The sequence below is a fragment of the Saccopteryx bilineata genome, chromosome 6 (assembly GCF_036850765.1).
Source record: "Saccopteryx bilineata isolate mSacBil1 chromosome 6, mSacBil1_pri_phased_curated, whole genome shotgun sequence".
Classification (NCBI taxonomy): Eukaryota; Metazoa; Chordata; class Mammalia; order Chiroptera; family Emballonuridae; genus Saccopteryx; species Saccopteryx bilineata.
Window position 1 is genome coordinate 173884873 of NC_089495.1, and position 17556 is coordinate 173902428.

General features: G+C 37.3%; 1 protein-coding gene across 4 annotated transcripts in view; it reads right to left on the reverse strand.

The window, feature by feature from the left end:
* The window catches only part of MACROD2 (mono-ADP ribosylhydrolase 2), a 2105833-nt gene that overhangs the window by 853015 nt on the left and 1235262 nt on the right, over positions 1 to 17556 (reverse strand). For all 4 annotated transcript variants that reach the window (XM_066237024.1, XM_066237025.1, XM_066237023.1 and 1 more), the window contains exon 6: positions 10144 to 10265. In XM_066237024.1, coding sequence (XP_066093121.1) covers positions 10144 to 10265 — 122 coding nt within the window. The remainder of the gene's footprint in view (positions 1 to 10143; positions 10266 to 17556) is intronic.

Genomic DNA, 17556 nt, shown 5'->3' on the forward strand with positions numbered 1-17556 from the left:
AATCATAACATAGCCTGATCAGGCAGTGGAGCCGTGAATAGAGCGTCAAACTGGGATGTGGAGGACCCACGTTTGAGATCCCAAGGTTGCCAGCTTGAGCGTGGTGGGCTCATCTGGTTTGAGCAAGACTCACCAGCTTGAGCCCAAGGTCGCTGGCTCAAGCAAGGGGTCACTCGGTTTGCTGTAGCCCCCCAGTCAAGGCACATATGAGAAAGCAATCAATGAACAACTAAGGAGCCGTAACAAAGAATTGATGTTTTTCATATCTCTTCCTTCCTGTCCGTTTGTCCCTGTCTCTGACTCTCTCTGTCTCTGCCACACACACACACACACACACACACACACACACACAAATCATAATATAATGCCATAATGTAATATAAAAGGAAGTCACATAGTAAAATTCTGTTTCAACATGTAAAGACTTAGCATGATTACATATCACCTACAGTATCACATAATGAATTAATCTGCACATAATGAAGTAGTTAGATAGTTGCTACATGGAATCACCATGAAGAGAACATCTGTAAACACAGACAAACAAGTGTGTGAGGCACTGCCAACTACCACAAGTGGTAAGACCGTCAGGGGCACGATTATCTCAGGTACACACCTGGTAAAATTCTGCACTAACTAAGCCTTACCCATCCTCCATTTTCATGGTAGTTCAGTAATATATAAAGAGCAAAGGACTTTTTATGTACCCTGTTGTTTATAAATAAGTTTTACTTATATGAAAAACATTAAAATATTTTGTGGAATAACGGAGTTTCCTAGTACTCCTGGCCCGCTCCCATAATACAGCCTCCTTGGCCCCACCCCCCATGTGCTAGTGGCTCAGCAGAGGGAAGTTAAAAGGGAACAGCACAGAGGCTCAAGCCATTGGATTTGCACGTCCTCAGTTCAAATCCCATCTTCACTTTTTGTTAAAGGTAAGGTATTTGGATAACCTTTTTATGATCATTCTGGCTCTTATTCCTTATCTGTAAAACGCCAGAAACCACGTTTTCTAATTTAGGATTATTCTGAGATCAAATGAGTAAAACAGTGCCTGGCACAAACCGAGGTTCAAAAACATTAGCTAATTCTTTTCACTATAGTACAGGGGTCTCAAACTCGCGGCCCGCGGGCCGCATGTGGCCGCCGAACAATTTTGTGCGGCCCGCAGACTAATCCACGAAGTTCAAAATATTTTGGATATGCCTGACCTGTGGTGGCGCAGTGGATAAAGCGTCGACCTGGAAATGCTGAGGTTGCCGGTTCGAAACCCTGGGCTTGCCTGGTCAAGGCACATATGGGAGTTGATGCTTCCAGCTCCTCCCCCCCTTCTCTCTCTCTGTTTCTCTCTCTCCCTCTCTCTCTCCTCTCTAAAAATGAATAAATAAAAATTAAAAAAAAAATATTTTGGATAAAATTAAGTAAGCCTAGGGGCCTACTTGTATTTTTCATTTCTCTAGCATCCTAGCTAGATATTAGCTTAGTTAACAGCAGTTGTGATGCGAACTACAGTTTCTGGTCGTTTTGTGACACTGAGTAAACTGCATGTATGATTGTGCTTGTTGTACTGATTTTTTTTTGTTTTCAACTGCAGTGAGAAAAGTGTTGCGTAACAGTTGCCTTTTGTAGACCTAGTGCGGCCTATCGAACGGCTGTGATCTTGCTCTGTGGCCCACATGCTGAGTTGAGTTTGAGACCCCTGCTATAGTATTTCGAAGCTAAATGATCTAACACAAATCATTTCTCTGATGTGGCCACCGGAAGACATAAGTTGTGCAGTATATAAAAATATGGGTGAGGGCCCTGGCTGGTTGGCTCAGCAGTAGAGCGTCGGCCTGGCGCGCGAGGGACCCGGGTTCGATTCCCGGCCAGGGCACATAGGAGAAGCACCCATTTGCTTCTCCACCCCCCCTCCTTCCTCTCTGTCTCTCTCTTCCCCTCCTGCAGCCAAGGCTCCATTGGAGCAAGGATGGCCCGGGCGCTGGGGATGGCTCCTTGGCCTCTGCCCCAGGCGCTAGAGTGGCTCTGGTCGCAGCAGAGCGACGCCCCGGAGGGGCAGAGCATCGCCCCCTGGTGGGCAGAGCATCGCCCCTGGTGGGCGTGCTGGGTGGATCCCAGTCGGGCGTATGCGGGAGTCTGTCTGACTGTCTCTCCCCGTTTCCAGCTTCAGATAAATACAAAAAAAAAAAAAAAAAGAAAAAAAGAAAAAAAAATGTGGATGTAGATGTATAATTTTAAGTTTCTCAGGCATGATCTGTGAATTTGCCATCCTTCCACGTTTTCCCTCCTCCTCTTCTCTGCTGTCCTTCTTGGTCACTTGTCATTCCCCATAATAATAACCTGATGAGGGTATTGTTACAGATTTTGTACCCTGATGCCCAGTTAGGAAATCTTATAAAAGGTGAATGTAGGGAATAAAGAGAAAAGTCTTGATTTAGCATCCTCCCTTCCCCCTATGGGCTAAATCAAAGAAGCACAGGCAGCAAGCTGGATAATCTGAATAACAAACGAGATGATGTATAAATTGCAAAGGGAAGCACAAACGTACCCTGTGCTTTTGTTCTTATTATGTATTCATAGGAGCCTTAGTGGCACAGCTGGTAGAACCCCAGCTAGAAAAGACACAGAGACTTAGCATCATCCTTTATAAAGAGGCAGCTGAGACTAAATGTCGCCTACAAAGAAATGAGAAAAACGAAGACGGAGGGCTTTACAGGAGAGGGCGCTTGGAGATGAAGAACTGGCTGGGAAATGGTGATACCAAGTTAGGCAGAGAAGCGGTGGTAACAAATCAAAAGGTCAGCTTTCGTAAGGCTACAGAAGTCTTCTTGAAGAAAGGACTGCATTGATTGATGCGGCCTGTAATGGAAACTCAGATAATGAAATAAAACCAGCATTTAAGAATTTCAGGCTGAGAACTCATTGCCATGGCAACCCTCTCAGAAGGAAACTTGTACAAGAAAATAAGATTCACTTGACTACGCCTTCAAATGAAAACCTACACTACAGTGAAACAATTAGATGCAGAATTCCAAAGTTGCTTGTTGCCAAAATGCCTAGAGGTAGCACTGAATTTGGATGTCTACCGTCTCTTCCGTTGGAAGCGATTACTTCGTAAAATCTAAGACTCATGGCGGTAGCATCCACTACCTTCGAGGAATTTCTAGTGCCAACGGGTGTCTCCTTTCAGTGAAGATTCACATTTTTTTTTCACTCAAGAAACCATCTAGCATGGCACTCATATGACAATCACAGTGGTGCACACCATTTAAATAAATGCCCAACTTTTAGTGTGTCCATAATCACATAAAACCACCTCATTCATGGATCAATTATTAGTAATACTTAATGAAAAAATCATTTTTAACCTAAATGTTATCTGGTTTATGTTCAATTTATGATCATTTTAAATAAAAACATGTATTTTTATCATTACATGTTCTTACTTAAAGAATGTCACACTGAGTACACTATATTTTGTCAATTAAAAGGAGTTTTCTTAAATATTTAACCTGACCAATATGAGTCTAGGCCTTTTCACTGATACTGAGAGAATAATTCACTATGACTCCTTTTGAATGGCATGGATTAGGTCTCTAAAACTGAACCTGGCAGGAGAAGAGTTTGCCATTGAGAAATGCATGGTCATATTGCAAAAAGAGAAAGAGAGAGAAAAAGAGAGAGGGAGAGAGAGAGAGAAATAAGGGTTAAGAATAACTTATAAGAATCATTATAAAATATTTCTATGCTCACTTATACAAAAGGAATACAGATAATATGATATATAAGACAATATCTATGCCAACCTCTACATCAGCTCCTAGTGATAATGGAACCAGTATAACTATTATACTTCCATTGGCCAGCGCTTGCTCAAAAAAAAATTTCCCTCTCTGCCTTCAACCCTACACTTACCCCTAAGGTTTCACCAATATTGTCACCAATGTGAACAATTTCCATTTGTATGTTTTAGGTAATATACATGCAAGAGAATATTTTGTATGTGGGCCACTCTCTTCCAGTTCCACAACACCCTTTTAATTTTTTCAGGACACAGCTTTGTCCCCGAAGTCAAAATAATTCAGCTGCTTATTTTGCTAGTTCAATTAATCATCTCTCAAGTCCTATGTATTAGAATACTGTGGTTCTAAGACCTGGGTCTATTGTTTTTTGACATCTACTGTTATCTTTCCTAAGGTCTAACTAAAAAAAATCTGTACTCTCCTTGACTTTTCTTTCAACCATTTTTTTTCTTATTCCTATTTTCAGCTCATTCTATTTATAATTATTTCCTACTTTGTGACTTACATTTTTGTCTATACTAGAATCAACATTCTCAAGGTTGTCAAGAATGTATATAAAAGTAGATTTGCATATATTTGAATTTTCCCCAAGGGGGACTCATGGTTAGAGTAAAATATCTAAATATATTGGAAGTAAATTACAAGGAATAAAATACTTGCACAAACTAGGGCTAGAAAGCATAAAGTATGGTCAGACTTTCCATTTGAAGTTGTGGTAAGATTGGAATGAGAATCATAATTAAAATTCTAAATTTAAACATCTCTTGGTATTACTAAAGCTATGCTAATTAATAAATGCATAAAAGAGACATGCCACTATAAAATAAACCATTAGCTATATTAATTAATTTATTTTTATTCTTTTAAAATTTAAAGCAAACATGTAGATATACATATTTTAAAAGCCACCAAAAAAGAATGAATAGGAAAAAAAATAAGAGGAAATATTTGTCCTAAATTAATAAAGGAGTTTAATTTTCTCATAGGAAAAACTGTATCCACAAATGTCACATCCAGGGACCATATAACTACCTAATTTTTAGATAGTTATTATATTTCCCTCTTCTTCATTGAAAAAGTCTCTTATTCCTGACCTGTGGTGGCGCAGTGGATAAAGCGTCGACCTGGAAATGCTGAGGTCGCCAGTTTGAAACCCTGGGCTTGCCTGGTCAAGGCACATATGGGAGTTGATGCTTCCAGCTCTTCCCCCCCTTCTCTCTCTCTCTCGCTCTCTCTCTCTCTGTCTTTCCCTCTCTTCTCTTAAATGAATAAAAAGAAAGGAAAAATAAAAGAAAAAGTCTCTTGTTTTAGCAAAAGCAGAAGGTAAGTGAAATTTATCTGTACCCACTTGGTTTTCTGTTTCTCCCAACCTCCTGTCAGAGTCCTTTTCAATCCCCTCCTCCCTCGGGCTGAGATGCTTAGTCCCTTTATCATCCTCTAATTTAGCCTGCCTAAGTGAGAAGTAATTTGATAAATTCCTTCATATTAAAGTATTAGAAAATTAATTATCTGCTGATCTCATGAGTATTTGCATTTTAAAGGAAAACTGTAGAGAATGAACAATGCCTAACCACCATAAATAACTCATTAATTATGGAGTTTCAGGCATCTGTGGGAAGACATTTAAAAGTGACCAGAGAACTTGAGAGTACTACTCTCAAATCATAGAATGAACAAGACGTTCTCGTCTATTTATTTCTCAGGATTGTCAGGAGATAGAGAAAAGTCATGTATGTGAATATATCCATTATATTCTAACTAAAAAAATAGTTTGGTACACAGCTGGTATTACTACTTATTAAATAAATACATGACCAAACTATTTGTTCTATACTTGAAGAATATACTCTTTTTGAGAAATCAGAATAAAGCAGTTACCTCTGACCCCTCTGCTGTGATCCCAAAGCCTCTGACTTAACTTTGGAAGAAAAGTGTTGCCCACTATATATTTCATTTATTCATGGGTCAGGACTCTGTGATTAGTACTGGTCACAGAAATGGTATGTATCACTTCTAAGCTAAGCCAGTACAAAGTGCATGTGTGACTTTGAAAAGTCTCTGTTCTACGGCTGAAGAGGCTATCAGTTCCGCATGGTACAGCTGTGAAGTGATAGAATGCCCATAAGCCAAGCTCTAGATATAAGTCTCTGAGATTTCAAGGTTACTTGTCGTTGCAGCAAAGCCTCACTGTGCCACGATCTAGGCTAATAGAGTAATACATGCCCATTATGGCACTTACCATATTAGCTTATAGCTAATATGTTACATATCTGCTACCCCTTCTTAACTGGTTACTTCTTATTTATTTTTGTAGCTTTGTTCTAAAACAAAACATAGTTGGAGAAACCATAATAATATGAGAGTATTTTTTGAAAAGTTAAAAGCCAGATTACAATTTTAAGTCATCTACATAGCGTGACTAGGTTAACACGATTCAAGTCAATACAGCTACTGAGCAATAAAACTCTATGGCGTGCTCTGTGCCGTCAAAAGACATCAGTGTAATGTTATTAAGGAATACAAAAAATATTCTATTAATATTTTAATAATATTAATAACAGTTTTAATTGCCTAAATAAATATATTATGAGATAATAGAAATTTTATAACAGTCTCTGTCCCTGGTTTCTAAACAGAGACCTAAAACCCTTGTAAATTCTTAAGTAATAAGAGCACTAGGAGCATCTTTTGTTCTAATGAGGTGACTCTGGTTGGGCCCCAGGGTGACCCCTGGATGGGGACTAGTTACCAGGAAGACCAAGCCATGATTAGAACTTGGAATTTCCAGCCCCGCTACTCATCCATAGAGGGGTGAGGGGATAAAATGGAATTGATGATTGACCACGCCTACATAAGAATGCCTCCATAAAATCCCAGTAGTGCAGGGCTCGGAGAGCTTCCCAGGAGGCAAACACAACCACACTGGGAGGGTGATGCACCTCAACTCTGGGGGGACAGAAGCCCCTGTGCCCAGAACCTCCAAACATCTCATTCTGTGTATTTCTCCAACTGTCTACTTCATCATATCCTTTCAAAGCTGATACATGTAAAAAGTGTTTCTCTGAGCCCTGTGAGCCATTCTGGCATATTAACTGAGCCTAAGAATCGGGTCATTGGAACTTCCTGTCTATAGCCTGTTGATCAGAGGTACAGGTGGTAACTTGGGCTTATGACTAGCATCTGAAGTGTGTGTGTAGGGGGGGGAAGTTTTGTAAGACTGAGTCCCTAACCTTCGGGATCTGATAGTATATCCAGGTAAACAGAGGGGAATTGAGCTAAATTATAAGTCACCCAGCTGGTGGAACAGAGAGTTGCTTGGTGTGGGTTCAGACTTCCACACATTTGGTGACGAGAAGTGAAGTGTTTGGTATGAGCAATGAAGGAGACTCAGGGAAGAAACACAAAGCAGGAGAGAATGAGGTTTTTCTCTCTATGCTGGAGGAGGAAAAACTGGAAGTTTTCTTTTACAAATAGACTATCTGCACACTTCATAATAATGTGTTTCTGATTTCACAGCATCAGTATATGATATAATAGATGTCTAGAAGTCTGGTTTTCAAAATAGATATCAAAAGAAGAATGATTTCAATCTCCTAAATTTGCCAAATCATGAAAATATCTTATACTTGAGGTAATATTGTCAGTTTCTTTTATAGAGAATTACATTTTCTCAGTTATCTTACATCCGTTATCTCCAATGTTCCTTATAATAGCCTCATGAGATGGGTCTGATATAACAGTAATAATGTACTGATTATTTGTCTGTGGAAACCAAGGCTGCTATCTTGACATGACTTGTCCCTGGTCACATAGTGATAATTGATATAGCAAACACTCTGTATAAGTTTATACAGAATATAACTCACTAACTCACTCTGGTAAAGGAGTTTATGAGAAATCTTCTTTGACATGTATATAAATGACTTGAAGTTAAGTTTTTCCTCCCATTTTAATAAGCAGTCTTTTTATATCAACCATCCCTCTCAATCTATTCTGATAAATCTACAAAGTACAAGCCTAAAACACTCTTCTGTCTTCTATCTAATCCTAATCATATTTCTAAGCATTTCTGATTAACTTTCAAATAATAAGGATCCGATGATATCACCAGTATTATTTTTATTTCATTTTTCTTTCTTTTTTTTTTTTTTTTTTTGAGAGAGACAGGAACATCAAGCTGCTCCTTTATGTGCCCTAGTGAGGAATCAAACCCGCAACCTTCATGCTCCAGAACGACGCTCCAACCAACCAAGCTATCCGGGCAAGGCTTAATTTTTATTGATTTTTTTTTTAGAGACAGAAGAAGGGAGAGAAAGGGGAGGGGTAAGGGAAGCATTCATTTGTTATTCCACTCAGTCCTGCATTCTCCGGTTGCTTCACCTGTGAGCCCTGACCAGGCATTGAACCTGCAACATCGTTGTTTCAGGAAAACGCTCTTAAACACCTGAGCTAACCGGCCAGGGCCAATTACATTTTCAATGTTGCTCAAGAGTGTGATATTCCATGTATAGTACAAAGCCCCATTTCCTCCTTAAAGAAAAGAAAGAAAGGGGTGAGGGAGAAACAAGGGAAAGAAAGAAGGAAGGAACATGGAATTTTTTTCTTTTTATGAATAAGATATAAGACATTCAATGGCAACTTCAGTCAATCAAGCTATAACACAGAGATTGATTTAGCTGAACATTTTACTTCACATGTTCCATCTCCATTTTTACTTACTAATACCAGAATAACTTTAGTTAGCGCACCTGCCTAACTTTATCCAATAACATGTATACCCACAAAATCATCATCAAACATGTTAAGGTAGATCTAATTCCAATCCCCAAATACTAGTATTGCTTAAATCCATCTGCAGGCCATCTGATAAAATTAGTTTAACTTAGTATCTAATTCTCCATCTCTTTGCATAATGTCAGCAACTAGTGTAGCAGCACATGTGATTGTTTTAAGGTCATCTTAGTTAGAGGAATGTTTATTTTTCCTATAGAGATAATGGGTACTATTCTTATACTGTTTCTAACGATCTAGTCTTTTCTTATTTATTTGCTTTAAAAACACATTAGAAATGTGAATTCATTAATAAATCCTTGTCAGGTCTCAAGGTCCATGTTTTCCAAATTGAAACTTTTACACATAACCATTTTTTCCCAAGTACTTTAGCCCCTTGTCTTTTTTAATTAATAAGCCATATTAAAAAAAATAAGCCATATTGACAATATTTTAACTCTCCTCTGAATGTGCACACCTGTTTTTATTTTCCTGTAGAGAACAAAGTTAGCCAACTGGTTTAGTAGATTGCTTTGCTCCATTCTCTTTGAACTTGAGCTTTCTCCTTTAAGACAGAATAGTCTTACTAATTCATTCATTGGCAAAGAGAATTTAAAAGAGTGAAATAATATATCTAGCTTTGTTAATAATTATGCAAAGGTTTAAAAGGCTATATAATTGGCTTGTAAAAAGTTTTCTTATTTTAAGCAAACTCACTAATGTACATTGAAAAGTCATTTTAGAGTGATAATCATGCATGAAAAATATAGTGATGCTCAAGTTTATCTAAATGTGTCTGATTCTCAATGCTTCTTCATGCCAATAATAAACCCACTACTTTTGTGAACCCCCAAGCAATGCTGATCCATTCAAACCTTCAAAGAAGTCACGCATTTAACTGCCCCACAATTTCAGCAAACTATACTCGATGTGAAAAGACCCAAGGGATTCTGCCCAAATTAACTCAATCTCGGGTATTTACACTCTCGTTTTTCTCATAGTTTTATTTTCATTGTGTAATTGACATGTAATAAACGTAGTACATGTTGTAAAAGAAAAGCAGGTGAATAAATACCTCCAAATCCAACCAGAGAAGACTGCCTTTCATCTCAGCCTACTGCTAAAGAAATAGATTAGATCCACATTTTCTAAACTTTCTCTGTCTAGATTGATAAAACGTAGAAGGAATGTGGCATACTCAACTACAGCATATTAGTTCAGGAAAAGGAAAATAAATTTAAAAGAATAACAACTGTCAAGTAAAAACATTCACATATTCTTCCGAAGAGAATGGCAAAATGAGAGAAGAAAGTAGAAGAGACGGTACCAGTTCTGGAATTCTAAATTCTTCATGATGTTTTAAACCCCAAACCATCATGAACAATTTAGCAAATACCTTAGGGCATACAAGAAAGCGGAGCCAGATAACCCACAGACAACATCACTAAGATCTTTAAATTTAGTTTTCAGAATTTTGGAAATGGTTTTCTACTTGCATTTTGGCCAAGACTGCTTTCCAAAATATAAAGGCTAAAAAAGAATAAGAAATAAGGAACACACAAATACTTACAACTGATCGGAGGTTATTTTCCTTCACCAGCTTCAAAGATGATTTATAGCAATTTGCAAGGTCTTCTTTGTGGGAACCGTTAATATGGCCTCTTGCTATTGGTCCCACAGTATGGATGACATCTGAAAATGCAAAAGGAAAAAAACAGGATAAGCAAGGTACTTTTCACATAATAGGTGCTTTATTTATTTTAGGTATTTGTATTAGAGCCCTGGAGACAAGCAAGCTAAGAAACGCTGATGAGGTTGATGCTTCCCTGGTAAAAATGTTTTGTGTTCAAGGCACAACATCCTTAAGTAGGCCATTTCCCAGAAAGCTAATTGTGCAAAGGAATTCCCTACCAGTAAATTGCTCCATCATTATTGGTCAGATCCAAGTGAGATGAATCATAATATAAAATGTGAACAATGGGCACCCTAGTTAAAGATAACACCTTGATGAGAAATAAACGAAGAAATAATTGCCTAAAAGTGAGCATTCTGAATTGATACCGGAAGGAAGAACCAATGCTACACATCACTTTACTTGTAAATAAGACAGTAGATTCAGGCATGGTACATGACAGACGAGGGCAAGTTTCTGAAAATATGCCAAGATAATTTATGATTATCAGTAATAACCTTAAAAGGAGTAATTTTAAAACACCCCTACCCTACTAATTTTAAAGTGCTACCTACCAATTCTCATATATATGAGGTATCCTGGGGATAATAGTCCCAAATAGCTCCCTACCATCTATGTTTTATATTATACAGAGTGGGGCGAAAGTAAGTTTAGAGTTGTTTGTATTTGAAAACACTGTAAAGCTCCTGCTTCCTGGTCTTATCTTGTCATCTGGATTATTAGCCCATTTCATTGATGTAACAACAGCTAATTAATTTAATTCAAAAAGAAAAATTCAGTGTAATAGATTTGGCACATTATAATGAAATGGGATTGTTGTCTTTGGCTAATCCGTACCACTTCATTTCAAAAACAGTGACAAGAGAATAAGAACACATTACAAAAAGAAGTCCGGAATAGTTTTAAATTTCATGTGAAATTTAAATAGCAGAAAATAAGTCACACTAAAGGGAAAAATCTTTGTTGATTACCTGTTAAATGCCAACAGTATCATTTGATGTTTGACAAATTCCTCAAAATGTTGATTTCAATTTTTAACTCTGAAACAGTATTTAAACCCCAATCAGATTATATTAAAGATGATATATTCTGATCAAAATAGGCAGAAACATCACCAGTGAGTTCATGCAGATTTATTTAACAGGCAAACCCAGCTTTAGGGTAAGAACTGCTATAATAAAATAAAAGGATAAAGGAAGCTTAGGCTGTATTTATAAAAAAGAAAAAGAAAAAAAAAGCACTATGATATTTTTTGGAATTAATAGTAACAAGTAAGTTGCATAATAGTGAAATAATACAAGTCCTGTAACCTATGCAGGTAATTTTTATATGAATATTTTACATTAGTTTCTGTTTCTAGATGAATGCTATACTACATGAAGAAGAAAGGTTGTTTTTGCTTCCTTTATTTTCCCTTTTGTGACTACTTGCTGCTTGTGCCCAGCTATGATAATTTCCCAAAGTGGGTTCAGTAAGATACAGGTGTAAAGGTCAATTAAATTTGGTAATCACTGAGTGAAATTAAATCAACCAGTTACCCTGGGGTGGGGCTTCTCTGGACATTTAATATTCTACTGCACATTGTGAGTCTCCATGCAGGGACTCACAGAATGCTCTGTTTCTGAAATATGTTTGACTACTGAACCTATGTTTTGCAGAGCACCTCATGGGACTAAGTTTCCCCAAATTAACCTTTGGAAGATGTGGTTCCTGGGAAATTCTGGCGTCCTTGTTGCATTGTTCAAGGTGAAATTCATGTCTTGCTTTGTTTTTTTCAGTCCTATTCCATTGCCTCTGTACATCATATACTCAGTATGTAAGGAACAATAGGATAGGACCTTGTTTTCCTTATTTTATGGATGGAGAAGGTCAAGAATAGGTGTTTCTTATCTGGGCTCATAAAGGTGTATCTACTTGAGCCAAGTAAAAACAGGATTGAATGGGGAGAAAAGAGAGAGAGGAGCTCATAATATCAGGAAATAGTGACATCATTAACTTTATCCTTGCTGTCTTTCTTTGCCATCATTGTCCACATAACGTAAATGAAATTTATGAAAAATTATTCCATGCATTTCTTTAATTCTCCATTTAACTTAAAGATCTGTGAATAAATAGCCAATGAGCATCCTCCACATCAAAATACAATCTCTATATTTTGTGCTCTGTATTAAATTTACAACATTCAGGATCGAATGTGATTATCAACCAACACAATATCCTCTCATATCCACAATGCTGGAGGTGGATCAACGTGAGGTTTGGAAGGAAATTTTCTTTACTATTTTATTTGTTTATAGTACTTAATGACTAAGTCTTCCACACTGAGAAGTTCCTTTTTTCTGTTATAAAATTCAGGAGCCCTGCCTTCTAATTCCAGTTCCAGGCCTAACTCATCAAATGCCCCAGATGAACCCATTACTTTATTGGCCCCTGCCTTGCTTTTTTTTTATCTGTAAAACAAATCAGCTTCTTAGGTGGTCTCTGTGGTCTCTTCCGGGCTCTGTGTTGTCATTAATAGCTAACCTTGTAAGGAGATAGATGTAGCACAGAATGAGGTCTTGGCAGCTAAAGGAAACCTTAAACATGGTCAAGTGGCTCATGAGCCTTGTGGAGTATAAGGATACATTTTTAATACCAAAACTATTATAGACTTCCCTTTCTCAATATAGTTTCACAATCTATTGATTGAGAACATGTTAGAGACAAAGAGCTATTAGAACTTCAAATGATTCTTTGTATTAATTTATCTTTTATTATTAAACACAACAGCACTTTCACATAAATTTGTGGATCTCATGGTACAAATACAATAATGTAAATGTAAGTGTTTAATTTGATATCTAGTGTATGCAGAGGCTCAAGAAATAGTAATTATCACCACCAGCAGCAACAATAGCATCCAAAGAATCTGGAAGACACAGGCGGGAATTACAGATGAGACTTTTCAACATTTACGTGTTATATTTTTGTTATCATCTCTGCTCTGGCATGGAAAGAATACTAGACTGTGAGACATAAGATCGGATGGTAAGTCAGAAGTCACACATATGTCACTAACCAGCTGTGTGGCCTTGGGCAAGTTACTCTCCTCTGAACTTACATCTCAAAGCTAAAAGAAGGAATTGAACAAGAGGGCCTCTAAGATTCTCTGTTGCTTTTACATTCACTTCCTCTGCTGCATGCCTATCAAGGACTGACATATATATTCTAAATAGTCTAATTTATTCTTGTCCAGATAAATGAGCATCAGTCATGGTAAGTTTCTCAAACATGCTTATACAATGAAGTGCAGATTGGTCCCCTTCCCAGAGATATTGTTTTAATCATATTCATTTAATTCACAAAGGTAAACTCCTTTTTGAATCAATAGTTCTAAGAAGGTATATGCTTATTCATATGCAAAATGGCATTCATATAGGACACTGACTGCAACATTGCATATGATAGGTAAAGATTAGAAAAAACCTAAATATCTATCAACAGGGGACTTGTAAAATAATTGTACATTCCTGTAAAAAGGAGAATAAAAGTTTTTCTGTGTACAGCTATGGAAAGATATTCAAGACATATTTCTAAGAAGAAAGAAAAAAAAAGAAACAAGAAAGGAAGGAAGGAAGGGAGGAAAAGAGGGAAGGAGGGAGGGGCAGACGGAGGGAGGAAGAAAGAAAGGAAAGAAAAAAGAAAGGTGAGAAAGGTAGTTTCAAATTGAAACTGCAGAGATGAGGAAATATAGGAAGGTGACTTTTAATGTTTTCTGTTATATTTTTGATGTTCAAATTGTGTGCATGCTTACCTATTTAAAAATTAAATAAAGCATTAAAATAAAGATTATATGCTTTATTAAACCATGTTTCTGGACCCCATATAGCATTTCCCTACAACGAATACAGATTGTTAATGTACTTTTCAAAGATCATCTATCATTATAAATATGAAAATATTCTTAAGTAAAAATATATATACTGCTCACAAAAATTACGGGATATTACAAAATAAATATGAAGCTATAAAATAGCCCACTAATTTCTGTGAGCAGTATATATAATTTCAAGGAATTTTACAAAATGGCTCCACTAGCTATAACTTTTCTTTATTTTGCTACTTTCAATAACATCTCAGTATTAAAACAATTATTTTCAGATAAAAGTAGGGTTTAAATAGTGGACAATAAGGCATTTTATGGCTAGTGTCTGTCTTTAAAATTGTACTGTAATTTTAATATGCAAACTGAGTTCTAAATATCTTTTTAGGGAAAATGTAATAAAAAGACAAATTTTTTAGGTATCTCAGTAACCAAAGAACTGAATAACAGCCAAAAATTTTTAGAAATGAAAAGAACAATAGAAAATATTTAATCTATTTTCCCTTATTCAAGGGAGCCAGAGAGACAGAATAATATGGCCAAAGTCACAGATCAATGTGGGAAGACACAAATCACAATGACAATATGATCATGAATAAACGTTTCCCAGGGTGGCTACATATTGAAGGAAATGGCACGCATGTGTATGTATAAATTCTGGCATGTTGGTCATGAATTCCATTACTGAAACCTCATATTTTATACACATGCCAATTCTGGTTATTTGTTGTATAAAATATCACCCTGAAACAGTGACAATTAAAAAAACTTATTGTATGTGATGGTTTCTCTGGACCAGAAATTCTGAAAGGGCTCAGGTACGAGGTCTAGGGCAGGGTCCCTCATGTTGTGCTGTCAGTCCATGGCTGGTTGTGGAACAGTGGGCAGTTGGGGCAGCTGAAGGCTGGACAGGCATCTCTCCTCTTCATGTGGCCACAGGGACACTTCATGCAGGCTAGTTTCATAGGATGGGGGCCTCAGAGCGGGCAGACTGCTCACGTGGCAGCTCAGGGAGTGGAGAGCATGACCAGAGGTAAAAACTGTGCTGCCCTTTCTACCGCAGCCTTGGGAGTCACACAGTATCACTACCACCACCGCTATGAGCGGTGACTGTCACACAATTCCAGCCATTTCAAGTGGACACAAAGACCCTACCTCATGATGGGAGGAGTAGAAGAGAATTTGTGGACATATCTTTAAATGGTGAAATGGAGAAATGCTTAGACTCCTGGGGCTTTAGTTTGGTCAGCACATTTTCCTCTTCTTTGTTTTCTTTTTAATTTTTTTAGAAGATTATATTAACAGAGTGACATTGATCAATAAGAATACAAAGATTTCAGGTCAACATTTCTAGAGCATTTGAACTGTTGATTATGTTGTGTACCCATCACCCAAAATGAAATCATTTTCTGTCACCTTTTATTTGTCCCTTCTGACACCCTTCTCCCCACCCCTCTCCTCCTTCTCCTCCTCCATACCCTTTCCTTACATCCTCTTCTCCCTGGGAACCACTTCACTTTTACCTATGTCCATGAGTCTCAGTTTTATATCCCACCTATGTGTAAAATCATACAGTTCTTAGCTTTTTCTGATTTACTTATTTTACTCAGTATAATGTTCTCAAGGTCCATCCATGTTGTCAGAAATATCATATGTCATCATTTCTTATGGCTGAGGTATTCCATTGTATATATGTTCAATGAGATACCACCTCACACCTGTTAAGATTGGCTATTATCAACAAGACAGGTAATAACAAGTGTTGGAGAGGCTGTGGAGAAAAAAAAAAACCCTCATTCACTGTTGGTGGGAATGTAAACTGGTACAGGTATGGGAGAAAGTATAGTGGCACCTCAAAAAATTAAAAATAGCAATGACCCAGCAAACCCTCTACTGGGTATCTACTCCAAAAACTTGAAAAAATTGGTAAGTAAATACATATGGACCCCATGTTTATTGCAGCATTATTCACAGTGGCCAAGACATGGAAATAGCCAATGTGTTCCTCAATAGAAGACTGGATAAAGAAAATCTAGGACATTTTTCAATTACAAAGTCTGTGGTACCTAAGAAACCATAGAAAAGCTGATATGATTCTAACTATTTCCATGTGGTAGTATGGGGCTTCGTCAAACAATTAAAAATAGAACTATCCTATGATCCAGCAATTCTACCACTGGGAGTTTATCTGAAGGAACTGGAGAAAATATCTACACCCCCACGTTTATTACATCATTGTTTACAATGGTCAGGTTAGGAAAACAACCCAAGCACCCACTGATGGTTAAACGGACAAGGCATTTGTGGTACATACATACAGTGGAATATTATTTAGCCATATAAAAGAAGGAAATTCTGACATTTTCAGCAACATGGGCAGATTGTGAGGGCATTATGCTAAGTGCAATAAATCAGACACAGACAAATACTATATGATTTCATTTATATGCGGAATCTTAAACCACCACAATAAACCCAGCTCATAGATACAGAGTACAAGCAGTCACTTGTTGCCCGAGACTTGGGGAGTGTTGGGAGGGGGGAGAAAAATGGGTGAAAGTGGTCAAAAGGTATAAAATTCCAGCTATAAAATAAATAAGTCCTGGGGATGTAATGTCCAGCAGAGTGACTACAGTTAATAATACTGTATTACATATTTGAAAGTTGCCAAGACAGAAAAATTTTTAAAGTTCTCATTACAAGAAAAAAAAATCTATCCCCAGTATTATGTTCTCAGACCTATTATCTTGATAAGTATACTGCTGATTTAATAAAAAAAATCAGAGCTAGAAAAAAATTAAAATATGAGATTCATACGTTTATTAATTGTAAATACAGTCTAATTCAGAGATCACAGTGTAACTAGCTCCCAAGTGGAATTGCTTGGCCCGACGCTAGTTTTCTTGCTTCTTCTGTCTGAAAATATGGCAGGAATGTCTGGGCAAAGGAAGGAGCAGGGATGGCTGTTCCCGAATCAGCATCACATCTCTCTGTGAGCAGTAGAAGTGATGCTATTTCTATAACGCTATGTCCAGCTCCACATGCAAGAAAGAAAAAGCAGCCTTCGTGAGTTTGAAGGCCTTTCTTACTCAACTGAGGAATGCAGAGAGAATGACGAAATGTGTACCTTTAATCAACATTTCAAATGCAGCCCATTGAAGCTATGTGGCAAATGAGATGGCAGGCCCTTTTGTGCTTTATCAGATTAAAGTGCGGCAAGACAAATGAAACCTGTTTTTGCTCATCTATTTCTGAAACCAATCAGTCTTTAATCAGCTCTTTTGTTTTGAAGCTGTAACCGCCACCTCGCACTCCCCTGTCTCATTTTACCCTGGGAAATTAGTCTGAACTGTATAGAAAAGGAGGGTAGGACAGAAGCTTTTCTTTAAAGCAGGTTGGAGGAAGAATGAGCTTCCATTTCCAAAACT